At 40.7% G+C, this 13293-nt stretch overlaps 1 protein-coding gene across 7 annotated transcripts in view; it reads right to left on the reverse strand.

The window, feature by feature from the left end:
• The window catches only part of ACACA (acetyl-CoA carboxylase alpha), a 272316-nt gene that overhangs the window by 171945 nt on the left and 87078 nt on the right, over nucleotides 1-13293 (reverse strand). For 6 of the 7 annotated variants that reach the window (XM_067717545.1, XM_067717544.1, XM_067717547.1 and 3 more), the window contains 3 exons: nucleotides 11166-11298; nucleotides 9714-9852; nucleotides 822-931 (listed from right to left, as the gene is read on the reverse strand). In XM_067717545.1, the coding sequence (XP_067573646.1) occupies nucleotides 822-931; nucleotides 9714-9852; nucleotides 11166-11298 (382 nt within the window). Of the gene's footprint in view, nucleotides 1-821; nucleotides 932-9713; nucleotides 9853-11165; nucleotides 11299-13078; nucleotides 13227-13293 lie in introns of those variants that run through there. The other variant, XM_067717550.1, reaches the window with a different exon arrangement.

A 13293-nucleotide genomic window follows, 5' to 3' on the forward strand; every position in this document is an offset into this window, starting at 1 on the left:
GGCAAACTTTTCACAGAACAACAATAAGCAGTCCATTGTGGTAAAACCTCTGAAGAGGTCAAAAACAGGTTGAAACTGATATTAAGAACCAGCTAGTATTGTTGCTCTTTAGGAAACTCAGTTCATAGCCTTTCAACTAGACTCTATAGAGCCTCTTGTAGAAATGTTGGTTTTCTTCCACAGATTGAATTACTTTGGCCACCCAACTCCACCTTTATATCTACTGGCTATACTGCCATACAAATCCCGAGTTTTTTTCTCTTTGGGCTTTAAGACACTTACCCTAAACTCCTTAACACAATGTGATAGGGAAGAAACAACCTCCTTCTACTCTACCATATTCTGGACTAAAAGTATTCCACTGGAAACAGGCAACTTTTACTTACTAGGAGGTTTGAAGGTGAAATGGATAGAATAATCTCTGAAAGACCCTTACAAACCTCTTGTTTGGATTACATTTACTTTATGTTGGCTCATTCCATTCTTTCCATCTTTCCTTTCCCTGTCTGTTATATCCCATATAAAGGCTTTTACCAACGTTCAACAAAGATGCTTTATGTAAAATTAAAAGTTCTTCACTGGCTATCCCCTTGTGCCCAACTGTAAAACGGCTGAATTTGGCAAAGGAAACTCTTCTCAATACCCTGTAATGGCCTCTGTGGGAAAAGAATCTAAAAAAGAGTGGATAGATGTTTATGTATAACTGATTCACTTCGCTGTACAACAGAAATACAACATTGCAAATCAACTATACTCCCAGAAAAATTTTTTTTTAAAAAAAGGCTGAATTTGGATTTCGAGGAGACGCTGGCCTCTCTTACTTGTACTGGGATCCTTTTAGCAATGTCAAGAATTAATTCCACATTTGCATAGTTGTTGTTGTTTGGTCCTCCTGGCACTGGCACATAATGATCTGCCATCTTAATGTATTCTGAAAACACAAGCAAATTAACAGAGAACACATGCTTTATTTTCAGAAATGTAACAGCAGAGCAAAAACTGTGTAAAGGACAGGTACCATCATACGTAACCACAGGACAAACTGTATTAATGGGGTAATTCCCAGAACCATTTATCTGGAGGCTCTTTGTTAAGTCACAGTACTAAAAATGGTAATCTCATAGTTAGGAGCTCTTATACTACTAAAACAGCAGGTCTCAAACTTTTCACCATGTGACCTTTTCAAAGGGTTTTTATGATCCCTATATCAAGGATGATGTATCTGTCACTTAAGAGGCCCATTATTATATTCTGAGAAAAAGCACAGTGACACCTTTTATCTTTAACCTGAACTATATTCTGAGAAAGCCCTTTTCCTGGTGTAAAGCTGGGACAGAATGGGGAAACAGGGTAGAGTCTGGAGGGTCTGTAGACTGGCTAAACATGAAAGGTTAGTTATAGGAGTCTATCAAGTGCTTGAAAAACCTTTATCTGGATGGAAAGATATTTTAAAAAGATAACTTCTTTTCCCTCCTTACTTTTTTTTTTTTTTTTGGCTCAGTATCCCCTTTCAAATCTGTCACCTGATGTTTCTCTTTTCCTTTTCTGGCAGTAACTGTGGCAGAGCAGCTACAATGTGCAGGGACTGTACTAAGCACTTTATATGTATTATTTCATTTCATCCTCAATAATCATATATAACATGTATTATTAGCAACCGCTTTACAGGGAATTATGGCTTGGAGCAGTTAAATAACTTTCTCAAGGTCCATCTCCACCATATTTATTATGTTTCTTATCTTGTGCTCTTAATTTTTAAAGGTTTTAAGTCCTTCTTTAAAAATTCCACTCAGAGTAAGATATGAGGCCCTAACAGTTTGTTCAGAATAAAAACAGGTGTATCATTCTCTCTGATTATGAGGGAAAGCGTGCTGATTATTTAAAAATTTAGAAACTATATCAGGATGTGCTGCTATTTAAAAGTCAAAACCACCCATTGTCTCATGACTCAGAGATAATCAGTTCATGCTTTGATATACTAGAAACCATAAACTGCTAACCAATTTAATATATTGTGGATATCTTCCCATACTAACCAAACCACTTCAGACTCTCACTTGCAATGGGGGTGCCAAATTGCCTATACTCTCACCTATACTGGGTATTATCAATTTGAAATTTTGCCAGTCCTATAAATTTTTAAAAATCGCAATCTATTATTGTTTTGGTTTGCATTTCTTTATCATTGGAATTGAATCTCTTTTCATGTGTTTATTGTTCCTTTTAAATTCTTCTTTTATGGACTATCTATTCATGTTCTCTGTTCATTTTCTTTTGAAGGGTGCCTTGTGCTCATATTACAGGTAGAAACTCTTTGCTGTTCACATGTTTTTCTAGGTTATCGCTTGTCTTTAACTACCACTCATGGAGGTAACCAGATGGCTGTTTTGGTATATGTCATTACACCTTTTTTTTTTTTCTCTGACTCTACACAATGTACTTTCTTTCTATTATTATATCATGCTATCAGTCTCCTTACAGCCAACTTTTTTCTAAGCAATTGTGATGGACAGACCCATGATCCCAAGTCTCCAGGTATTCATATCTTAAGTTATCCCCTCTCCTTGGGCGTGGGCACAATCTATGACTTGCTTTTAGCCAAGAGAATATGGCAAAGATGAGGAGATGTCATTTCCAAACTAACACTGGGTAAGAATGTAGCCAATCTTACTGGGACACTTTCCCTTGATGGCTTTGAAGAAGTAGGCAGTCATTTTGGGGTGGTCCACGTGACAAGGAGCCAAGAGCAGTCTCTAGCCAACAACCAGCAACACAATCAGGTCCTCAGTCCAAACAGAAAACTGAATGGTGTCAACAACCATGTTAGTCTGAAAACAGATCCATCCCAAGTCAATCCTCAGATGAGACTGCAGCCCCAGCTGAATGCTGATGGCAACCTTGCGATAACCTGAAGCAGAAGACCCAGCTACAGAAACTGTGAGGTAATAAATGTCCATTGTTTTAAGTTGTTAAATTTATGGTAATACTGTTACACAGTAATAGATAAACAGTATAACAATTTGTCAGAATGCACTCAGACCAATAAATGTTATCCCACAAAATTTTTTTTATGTTTTTATTGATTTTTTTTAACATCTTTATTAGAGTATAATTGCTTTACAATGGTGTGTTAGTTTCTGCTTTATAACAAAGTGAATAAGTTATACATATACATATGTCCCCATATCTCTTCCCTCTTGTATCTCCCTCCCTCCCACCCTCCCTATCCCACCCCTCTAGGTGGTCACAAAGCACCGAGCTGACTTCCCTGTGCTATGCGGCTGCTTCTCACTAGCTATTTTAAGTTTGGTAGTGTATATATGTCGATGCCACTCTCTCACTTTGTCCCAGCTTACCCTACCCCTCCCAGTATCCTCAAGTACATTCTCTAGTAGGTCTGCATCTTTATTCCCGTCTTGCCCCTAGGTTCTTCATGACCATTTTTTTTTATTCCATATATATGTGTTTGCATATGGTTTTTGTTTTTTCTCTTTGTGACTTACTTCACCCTGTATGACAGACTCTAGGTCCATCCACCTCACTACAAATAACTCAATTTTGATTCTTTTGATGGCTGAGTAATATTCCACTGTATATATGTGCCACATCTTCTTTATCCATTCATCTGTTGATGGACACTTAGGTTGCTTCCATGTCCTGCTTATTGTAAATAGAGCTGCAATGAACATTTTGGTACATGACTCTTTTTGAATTATGGTTTTCTCAGGGTACATGCCCAGTAGTGGGGTTGCTGGGTCTTATGATAGTTCTATTTTTAGTTGTTTTTGTGTGTGTGTGTGTGGTACACGGGCCTCTCACTGTTGTAGCCTCTCCCGTTGCGGAGCACAGGCTCCGGAAGCGCAGGCTCAGCGGCCATGGCTCACGGGCCCAGCCACTCCACAGCATGTGGGATCTTCCCGGACCGGGGCACAAACCCGTGTCCCCTGCATCGGCAGGTGGACTCTCAACCACTGCGCCACCAGGAAAGCCCCTATTTTTAGTTTTTTAAGGAACCTCCATACTGTTCTCCATAGTGGCTGTCTCAAGTTACATTCCCACCAAGAGTGCAAGAGGGTTCCCTTTTCTCCACACCCTCTCCAGGATTTATTGTTTGTACATTTTTTGATGACAGCCATTCTGATCGGTATGAGATGATATCTCATTGTAGTTTTGTTTTGTTTTGTTTTTTTTTTTTGCAGTACGTGGGCCTCTCACTGTTGTGGCCTCTCCCGTTGCAGAGCACAGGCTCCGGATGTGCAGGCTCAGCAGCCATGGCTCACTGGCCCAGCCGCTCCACGGCATGTGGGATCTTCCCAGACTGGGGCACAAACTTGTGTCCCCTGCATCGGCAGGCAGACTCTCAACCACTGCACCACCAGGGAAGCCCTCATTGTAGTTTTGATTTGCATTTCTCTAATGATTAATGATATTGAGCATTCTTTTTTTTTTTTTTTTGGCGGTACGCGGGCCTCTCACTGTTGTGGCCTCTCTCGTTGCGGAGCACAGGCTCCGGATGCACAGGCTCAGTGGCCATGGCTCACGGGCCCAGCCACTCCGCAGCATGTGGGATCTTCCTGGACCGGGGCATGAACCCGCGTCCCCTGCATCGGCAGGCGGACTCTCAACCACTGCGCCACCAGGGAAGCCCTTGAGCATTCTTTCATGTGTTTTTTGGCAATCTGTATATCTTCTTTGGAGAAATGTCTTTTTAGGTCTTCTGCCCATTTCTGGATTGGGTTGTCTGTTTTTCTGATATTGAGCTGCATGAGCTGCTTGTAAATTTTGGAGATTAATCCTTTGTCATTTGCAAATATTTTCTCCCATTCTGAGGTTTGTCTTTTCGTCTTGTTTATGGTTTCCTTTGCTGTGCAAAAGCTTTGAAGTTTCGTTAGGTCCCATTTGTTTATTTTTGTTTTTATTTCCATTTCTCTAGGAGCTGGGTCAAAAAGGATCTTGCTGTGATTTATGTCATAGAGTGTTCTGCCTATGTTTTCCTCTAAGAGTTTGATAGTGTCTGGCCTTACATTTAGGTCTTTAATCCATTTTGAGTTTATTTTTGTGTATGGTGTTAGGGCATATTCTAATTTAATTTTTTTACATGTAGCTGTCCAGTTTTCCCAGCACCACTTATTGAAGAGGCTGTCTTTTCTCCACTGTATATTCTTGCCTCCTTAACAAAGGCAAGGTGACCATATGTGCATGGGTTTATCTCTGGGCTTTCTATCCTGTTCCATTGATCTACATTTCTGTTTTTGTGCCAGTACCATACTGTCTTGATTACTGTATCTTTGTAGTATAGTCTGAAGTCCAGGAGCCTGATTCCTCCAGCTCCCTTTTCTTTCTCAAAGTTGCTTTGGCTATTTGGGGTCTTTTGTGTTTCCATACAAATTGTGAAATATTTTGTTCTAGTTCTGTGAAAAATGCCAGTGGTAGTTTGATAGGGAGTGAATCTGTAGATTGCTTTGGGTAGTATAGTCATTTTCACAATGTTGATTCTTCCAATCCAAGAACATGGTATATCTCTCCATCTGTTTGTATCATCTTTAATTTTTTCATCAGTGTCTTATAGTTTTCTGCGTACAGGTCTTTCATCTCCTTAGGTAGGTTTATTCCTAGTTATTTTATTCTTTTTCTTGCAATGGTAAATGGGAGCGTTTCCTTAATTTCTTTTTCCCATATTTCATCATTAGTGTATAGGAATGCAAGAGATTTCTGTGCATTAATTTTGGTTCCTGCTATTTTACCAAATTCATTGATTAGCTCTAGTAGTTTTCTGGTAGAGTCTTTAGCATTCTCTATGTATAGTATAATGTCATCTGCAAACAGTGACAACTTTACTTCTTCTTTTCTGATTTGGATTCCTTTTATTTCTTTTTTCTTCTCTGATTGCTGTGGCTAAAACTTCCAAAACTATGTTGAATAATAGTGGTGAGAGTGGGCAACCTTGTCTTCTTCCTGATCTTAGTGGATATGGTTTCAGTTTTTCACCATTGAGAATGATGTTGGCTGTGGGTTTGTCATATATGGCCTTTATTACGTTGAGGTAAGTTCTCTCTATGCCTACTTTCTGGAGAGTTTTTAATCACAAATCGGTGTTAAATTTTGTTGAAAGCTTTTTCTGCATCTATAGAGATGATCATAGAGGCCAGCATGACGTTGAACTAGCCTGAGGCGCACCGTGTGTTCTCCTGGGGAAGTTGTCCCTGGATCACGGGACCCTGGCAGTGGCGGGCTGCACAGGCTCCCAGGAGAGGAGGTGTGGATAGTGACCTGTGCTTGCACACAGGCTTCTTGGTGGCGGCAGCAGCAGCCTTAGCGTCTCATGCCTGTCTCTAGGGTCCGCGATGTTAGCCGCGGCTCGCGCCCGTCTCTGGAGCTCCTTTAAGCAGTGCTCTGAATCCCCTCTCCTCGCACACCAGGAGACAAAGAGGGAAGAAAAAGTCTCTTGCCTCTTTGGCAGTTCCTTTTCCTGGACTCCCTCCCGGCTAGCCGTGGTGCACTAACCCCTTCAGGCTGTGTTCACGCCGACAGTCCTCTCCCTGGGATCTGGAAGCCCGAGCCTCAGCTCCCAGCCCCGCCCGCCCCGGCGGGTGGGCAGACAAGCCTCTCCGGCTGGTGAGTGCCACTCGGCACCGATCCTCTGTGCAGGAATCTCTCCACTGTGCCCTCCGCACCCCTGTTGCTGTGCTCTCCTCCGTGGCTCCGAAGCTTCCCCCCTCCGCCACCCGCAGTCTCTGCACGCAAAGGGGCTTCCTAGTGTGTGGAAACCTTTCCTGCTTCACAGCTCCCTCCCACTGGTGCAGGTCCCATCCCTATCCTTTTGTCTCTGTTTATTCTTTTTTCTTTTACCCTACCCAGGTACGTGGGGAGTTTCTTGCCTTCTGGGAGGTCTGAGGTCTTCTGCCAGCGTTCAGTAGGTGTTCTGTAGGGGTTGTTCCATATGTAGATGTATTTCTGATGTATTTGTGGAGAGGAAGGTGATCTCCACATCTTACTCTTCCACCATCTTGAAGCTCCTCTCCACAAAATATTTTTTAATGGATGCATGGTATTTCATAGAATTGGTGCAACAGATTTTACGTAACTAATCACTAATGGTGGGCACAAGTTATTCCTCGTTTCTTGTTATTTTAAATAACAGTGCAATGAATATCCCTGTATGAACGTATTTGCCCCATTACTGATTTTTGTTCCTCAGAATAAACCCCAGGAAATAGACTTTCTTAGTCAAAAGATATGAGTACTTTTGTCCACTGGTGCTCATGATCCCATCCCCTTCCATCTCCTCTAGCTCTCTTGAGTACTGCTACCCCCCGGCCCCCACCCCTGCCCTTGGCTCCTTCCTCTCAGAAACATTTCTAAGTCTCTTCCATTCTGAAAAATAAACATTATCTCTTGACCCCAAATTTCTCTTTAGTTACTGCCTTTCCTTTTTCCCTTCTCATCCAAAATTCTCAAAAAACTTGCCCACATTGGCTGTCTCCATGTCTCATCCCATTCATTCCTTATCTTCCTGTATTAGTCTGCATACTCACATTGTTCCACCAAAACTATTTCTGCAAAGGTTACCAATGATTAGCTAATCGCCAGACAGATTTTGATTCCTATTTTATTGGACTACTGACACCTTTGAGCCTTCCTTATTGAAGTTCTCTTTTCTCATTGCTTTTCTCTTCTGTTTCTCTGACCATTTCTTCTCAACACTGTTTATGGGCCTATCTTCCTGAGTCTATCCCTAAATTTTGTCCTTCTATAAAATTTCATCCTTAACTCTCTTCTCTTCATTTTCTATCTGATCTTTCAGGAGGTAGTGTTAACTATCACATATTTGCTGATAATGTACACTCTTAATCTCTAGTTCTCATTATTTCTAAGTTCTAGAAGGATATATTCAATTTTTTGTAGGACTTCTAGAATCTCCTTGAATCACATGTACTCCAAACCTGTCTCCCCACCAAAAAAAAACCCCACCTTGCTCTTATTACTATATTATCTATTATTTTGCCTTTGTTGATGGTGCTAACATGAAAAACAAGACCATCCTTGACAAATACTAGATCATGTCTTGTACTTTAACAAGACACTTGCAGTTTCCAGAAACCACTGTGTCACACCTTCAAACATTTGCATATATGTTCTTTCTGCCTGTAATACCTTTGTCTTCCCCCTAATTGCTTCACTAACTCTTACTCATTCTTGGCTAGGTAAAACCCATTTCAGAAAGCTCTCTTAACCCTGTTAACCCCTCTTAACCCTTAACCCAAGAGCAGGGGCCAGAGTTACGATGGCTCATCTCTGTGTTCCACAGTACCCTGTGCATATTTCTATTATAGCACTTACCTCATTGTATTGAAATTATTTGTTTCCTAGAGCAAGATCATATCTTATTAAACTGTGGGTCTCCATGTTCATTGAGTGAATGAATAAATGAATTAATAGGAGCACCAAGGAGAAACAAGGAAAAAGAAATCATGCAAGGTACTTTACATTTATTATACACAATTTCATCATTACAACTATCCAGTAAAATAGACATGATTTTCCTTTCACATATACGAAACTGCAGCTGAGAGGTGTTGAAGGGTCAATCTAAATGATTTCATATAACATCTATTTTCCAATAAATTGGTGCCTTCTTCATTTCTAAAGATAATAACCCTTACTCCTTAGGAATAGTCTTAATATCATTGTCTCAATATAGAGAGTACATATAAAGACCAAAATAGCTTTAAAAAGACAGCCCTTTAAAGAGCTAATGTTGGACTTCCCTGGTGGTGCAATGGTTAAGAATCCGCCTGCCAATACGGGGGACATGGGTTCGAGCCCTGGTCCGGGAAGATCCCACATGCCATGGAGCAAATAAGCCCATGTGCCATGACTACTGAGCCTGCGCTCTAGAGCCTGCGAGCCACAACTACTGAGCCCGCATGCCACAATTACTGAGCCCACGTGCCACAACTACTGAAGCCCACACGCCTAGAGCCTGTGCTCCACAACAAGAGAAGCCACCACAATGAGAAGCACACGCACCGCAATGAAGAGTAGCCCCTGCTCGCTGCAACTAGAGAAAGCCCGCATGCAGCAACGAAGACCCAATGCAGCCAAAAATAAATAAATAAATTTTAAAAAATAAAATAAAATAAAGAGCTAATGCTATCTGTGGGTACTCTGTCTTAGAGATTATACTTTAGTGATAAAAAGTATAAAGAGGAAGGACTAGCCACGACCTCTCAGCTACACCAATAGTCTTTATCTGCCTCTCTCAGATGGAAAACCATCTAAGCAGAGAGAATATGCCAAAGAGCCTGCAGAGTGAAACCTGTTTGGGTCCCAAGAGGTCTCCCCCTCCCAGCAGGAGGGGAAAAAACAATCTTAACCTTAAAATGCTCTAAAATTCAATGTAACTCATAAGGTAAATAGCATTTCCTTCCAAACGTTTCTACTGACACATGCTAAAGAATGTGGCTTAGCAAATAACACTGAAAACCCATATCGACACTTTGGTTAAATTTCTACCTATTTTTACTTAGAACACAGGCGTCTACGTTGAGGTTAAATATAATACAATCCTGTCTATGCCTACTATTGACATTTTTTAAAAGAGAAATCCTTGGCTTTGGGAATCCCCCTGAGTTAACATTCTTCTCCTTAAAGGCTGTGCCATTCTATGTTTTATGCTTGAGGATGATGCTTTCTTAATGTTCATAACTTACCTGCATTGGCTTTCAGGTCTTCAGGTGTGACCATGACAACAAATCGAATTGCACGTTCATTTCGAAACATCTCATAAGACCACCGGCGGATAGACCGCATGCATTTCACTGCTGCAATGCCATTGTTGGCAATGAGAACCTGGTAGAGTGGGAACATGGGAATTGGAGAGAGGTAGAATAGACAGGCAAAGACAGAGGAAAAGAGATGAAATCACTTGTGTAGATCTTCCTCTGAAAAGCCAGAGTTTCAACTAGGAATTTGGATTGTTGGTCTAGGCATTTAGGAACCAACTCCCACATGATCAAGGGATATTTTAAGATGTTAGCTAAGCAAATACTTCAATATGTGCCAGCTAAAACTTACTCCTTTCTAATTTCATTTCTTGAAGGGGAAAATCAGTTACTCAAATCTTATGAGTTTGTGAATTATTCTACCATACCTACTTTTAGGGAATAGAAGAAACAAACGTCAGGGGGAAGATGGATATAAATAAGGCTGGAGGAAGATTCAACAGTGTAGTGTCATGCACTATTCTCTGTTGTAGTGAAACAAGGCACAGAGTCCTGAACATGTATAAGAACGCCTACACTAACCACCACCTCTCTCCAAAATGCTGAATCCAAACGCCTTAGAATTGTACAGACCACCCCAGAAAGAACGGTCACAAGAAAAAGCGTAGAAGGATCAATGATCCTGAGACTTCTCTGTTAAACAAACCTTTCACCTCCTTGCCTGTCTTGCAATCATCACCCTGAGGATAACACAGGTTGGGAGACACGTAATCTCTACTCATTGGAAGACTAACAGGAGTGCACCGCTAAAGCAACACTTTTAGGACAGAGAATATAGGTCCCCATCCTTTAATCTTTTAATCACTGCAAGCTATTTCAACCAAGTCATTCTCTCAGCTCCAATATGGTTTAGATAAAAGTGACACAGATTAACTCACAACATTTCAAAACACCTGTAATCTCTTTAAGTATTTCATGTGGTATATTCCCTCTAAACATCTCAAATTCCTGGCAGAACCCAGTAGGTTACACTGTATCAAACTTGTTGAAGCCTTCTGTTCTGAAACTCTCTCCATTCCCTTAGCTCTAAACCCAGTGTTATGACATGTTACCTCCTCACCACCACCCCACAAGCTAATCAATTTCTCATACCCTCTCAGATCAGTGCAACTCAACCCCATAAAAACAGCAAGATCTTTCTAAAAGCGCTTTATGGGTGCTGCCTCATCTTCTTACTTAGTTATGACTAAATTGCTAGTGGTAAATACATATTACAGAAAATAGTGAAATTATTTAATAGGATGCTAGGGAGGCAGAAAGGATAGTTCTGCAGTCTCAGAAATTCAATTTAAATATCGGTTTTGAGCAAATCTAGACAACAAATCCAGGCATTAAATCTCATGTGCTTTTGAAAAAATAATTTAGCAGGTTATAACTTACCTTCTCAATCACTTTATTCCCACCAAAACGAGTAACAAATTCTGCTGGAGAAGCTACAGTGAAATCTCGCTGTGAGTCTATTTTCTTTCGGTCTCGACCTTGCTTTACTAGGTGCAAACCAGACATGCTGGACCTGTAAAAATAGAGAAATCATGAAAGTCTACAGATAAGATTTCTTCACATCATCTATCTCCCCTGGAGACCTACTTTTCACTATTGGACTTATAAGAGCACTTCCAATTGCACCCTTGTGAAGACTGCATGGTGGCAGACAACATAGTTTTTATAGAGAAGAGAGAAAAGAAAATGATCTTTGCTTGTGGAAATTTAAGAAAAAAAATAAGTGTTCCTGAATAATAAAAGACAATATTAAGGTTTACCAACAGATGCCATCATAAAGAGATAGGCAAAGAACAGACTAAAATGAGATGGTATAAATAACAGACTCAGAGTGACTGTTAAAACTTAAAAAAACAACCCACCACAGTTAGCAAACCTGTTTCTGGATTATGATTCTGACACACAGATGACCTTCACCTCTGTATCTCTAACCTCCATTTTTCTTATGAGCTGTAACTCCACATTTTTAACTGCCTACTAAATGTTTTACTTGGATATTCCATAGACGTTTCAAAATCAACAACTCCAAAAACAATTTATTTACAAGGCATTTACAAGGCCATTTATTTATAAACCATATATTTCATTGACCTTAAGATAACACTTTTTTTTTAGCTTTTTAAAATCTCTGAAATTGTTATGTATCTTACAACTGAGGGTGTGCTTTATTTAATTGGCAGAATTGTTTTTCTCAGTGGTACATTCAATAATCGTGCCTCTAACAATCAATGATGTTTTAGATTAGATAGTGGTGGAAACAGCACAGGCCTGCTTTAAATTTCAGATCTTCACCGAATAACTTAAACTTGCTAAGCTTCACTTTTCTCTTTGTAAATATGTATGGTATTCACTGTTCTAGGTTTTTAGCTATTGTCTCTCAGCTCCAAGCCCACCCTTTTATGCTCTGCTCTATGACAACAGGGCTTAACACCATGCAAACTTGTTTGATTCCGCCAATAGGAAGGCAGAAGGGTTTAAGGAAAAAAAAAAAGAGAGAGAGAGAGAGAGAAAGGGATTTTCTTCTTATTTTCCAGCTATTATCAGCATTGCTCCACAGGAAAACAGAGTTAATTCCAGTCTCTAGCATCTTCCAGCATTCAGGAATAGCCGTGATGCATTCCCTTAGAAGGACAAGGAGCAGTGGGTTGTGGCTCCTTGGATGTCAGAGTACCAGCCCTGCCATGCTCACTCATCCTCTGGGCTACCCGGCCTGGGCCTATCAATCACCTGTCAGGCCAGGCCTCCTCCTCAGGGATCTGAGCACCAGCTACTCAAAGCTTACTCCCAGAGGTCCAAGCACCAGCCCCTCTCCAAGCACCTTGGGCCCTCTCCAAGCTAGTAGGTTCTGGGAATACTACCTCTTCCCGAGGGGTGGTAGCTGCTTCCTGCAGATATTAACCTTGGGTTACCTCAGCATGTCTTTTTTGTTCTTTTATTCTTCTAACACCCAAGTAACCAATTTTCACAATTGAATGTCTTTTGTTTATAATACCTAATGCAGTTTCTCTTTCCCTGACTGGACCTTGACTCAGCACTGATAGACCTTCTGAAAGGGTGTTTTGAGGACTGAATGAGATAATAGATATAGTAAATAAACTCCTTTATACACTATTTAACAGACAGCTGCTTTCTTCTATTTCTATTTTTCCTTCCTTTCTCCTACACTCTAACCTTGCACTCAAGTAATTTCTCTCTTCAAAATAAAAGAGTATGATTAAAACCTTCCCACAAAGAAACACCAGGTCCAGATGGTTTTATTTTTATTTTATTTATTTATTTATTTACTTACTTACTTATTTACTTATTTATTTATTTTTGGCTGCGTTGGGTCTTTGTTGCTGTGTGCGGGCTTTCTGTAGTTGCGGCGAACGGGGTTTACTCTGTTGGGGTGCGCAGGCTTCTCATTGTGGTGGCTTCTCTTGTTGCGGAGCATGGGCTCTAGGCCTGTGGGCTTCAGTAGCTGTGGCTCGAAGGCTCTAGAGCGCAGGCTCAGTAGTTGTGGTGCACG

Source organism: Pseudorca crassidens, chromosome 19 (genome assembly GCF_039906515.1).
Source record: "Pseudorca crassidens isolate mPseCra1 chromosome 19, mPseCra1.hap1, whole genome shotgun sequence".
In the NCBI taxonomy this organism is placed as follows: Eukaryota; Metazoa; Chordata; class Mammalia; order Artiodactyla; family Delphinidae; genus Pseudorca; species Pseudorca crassidens.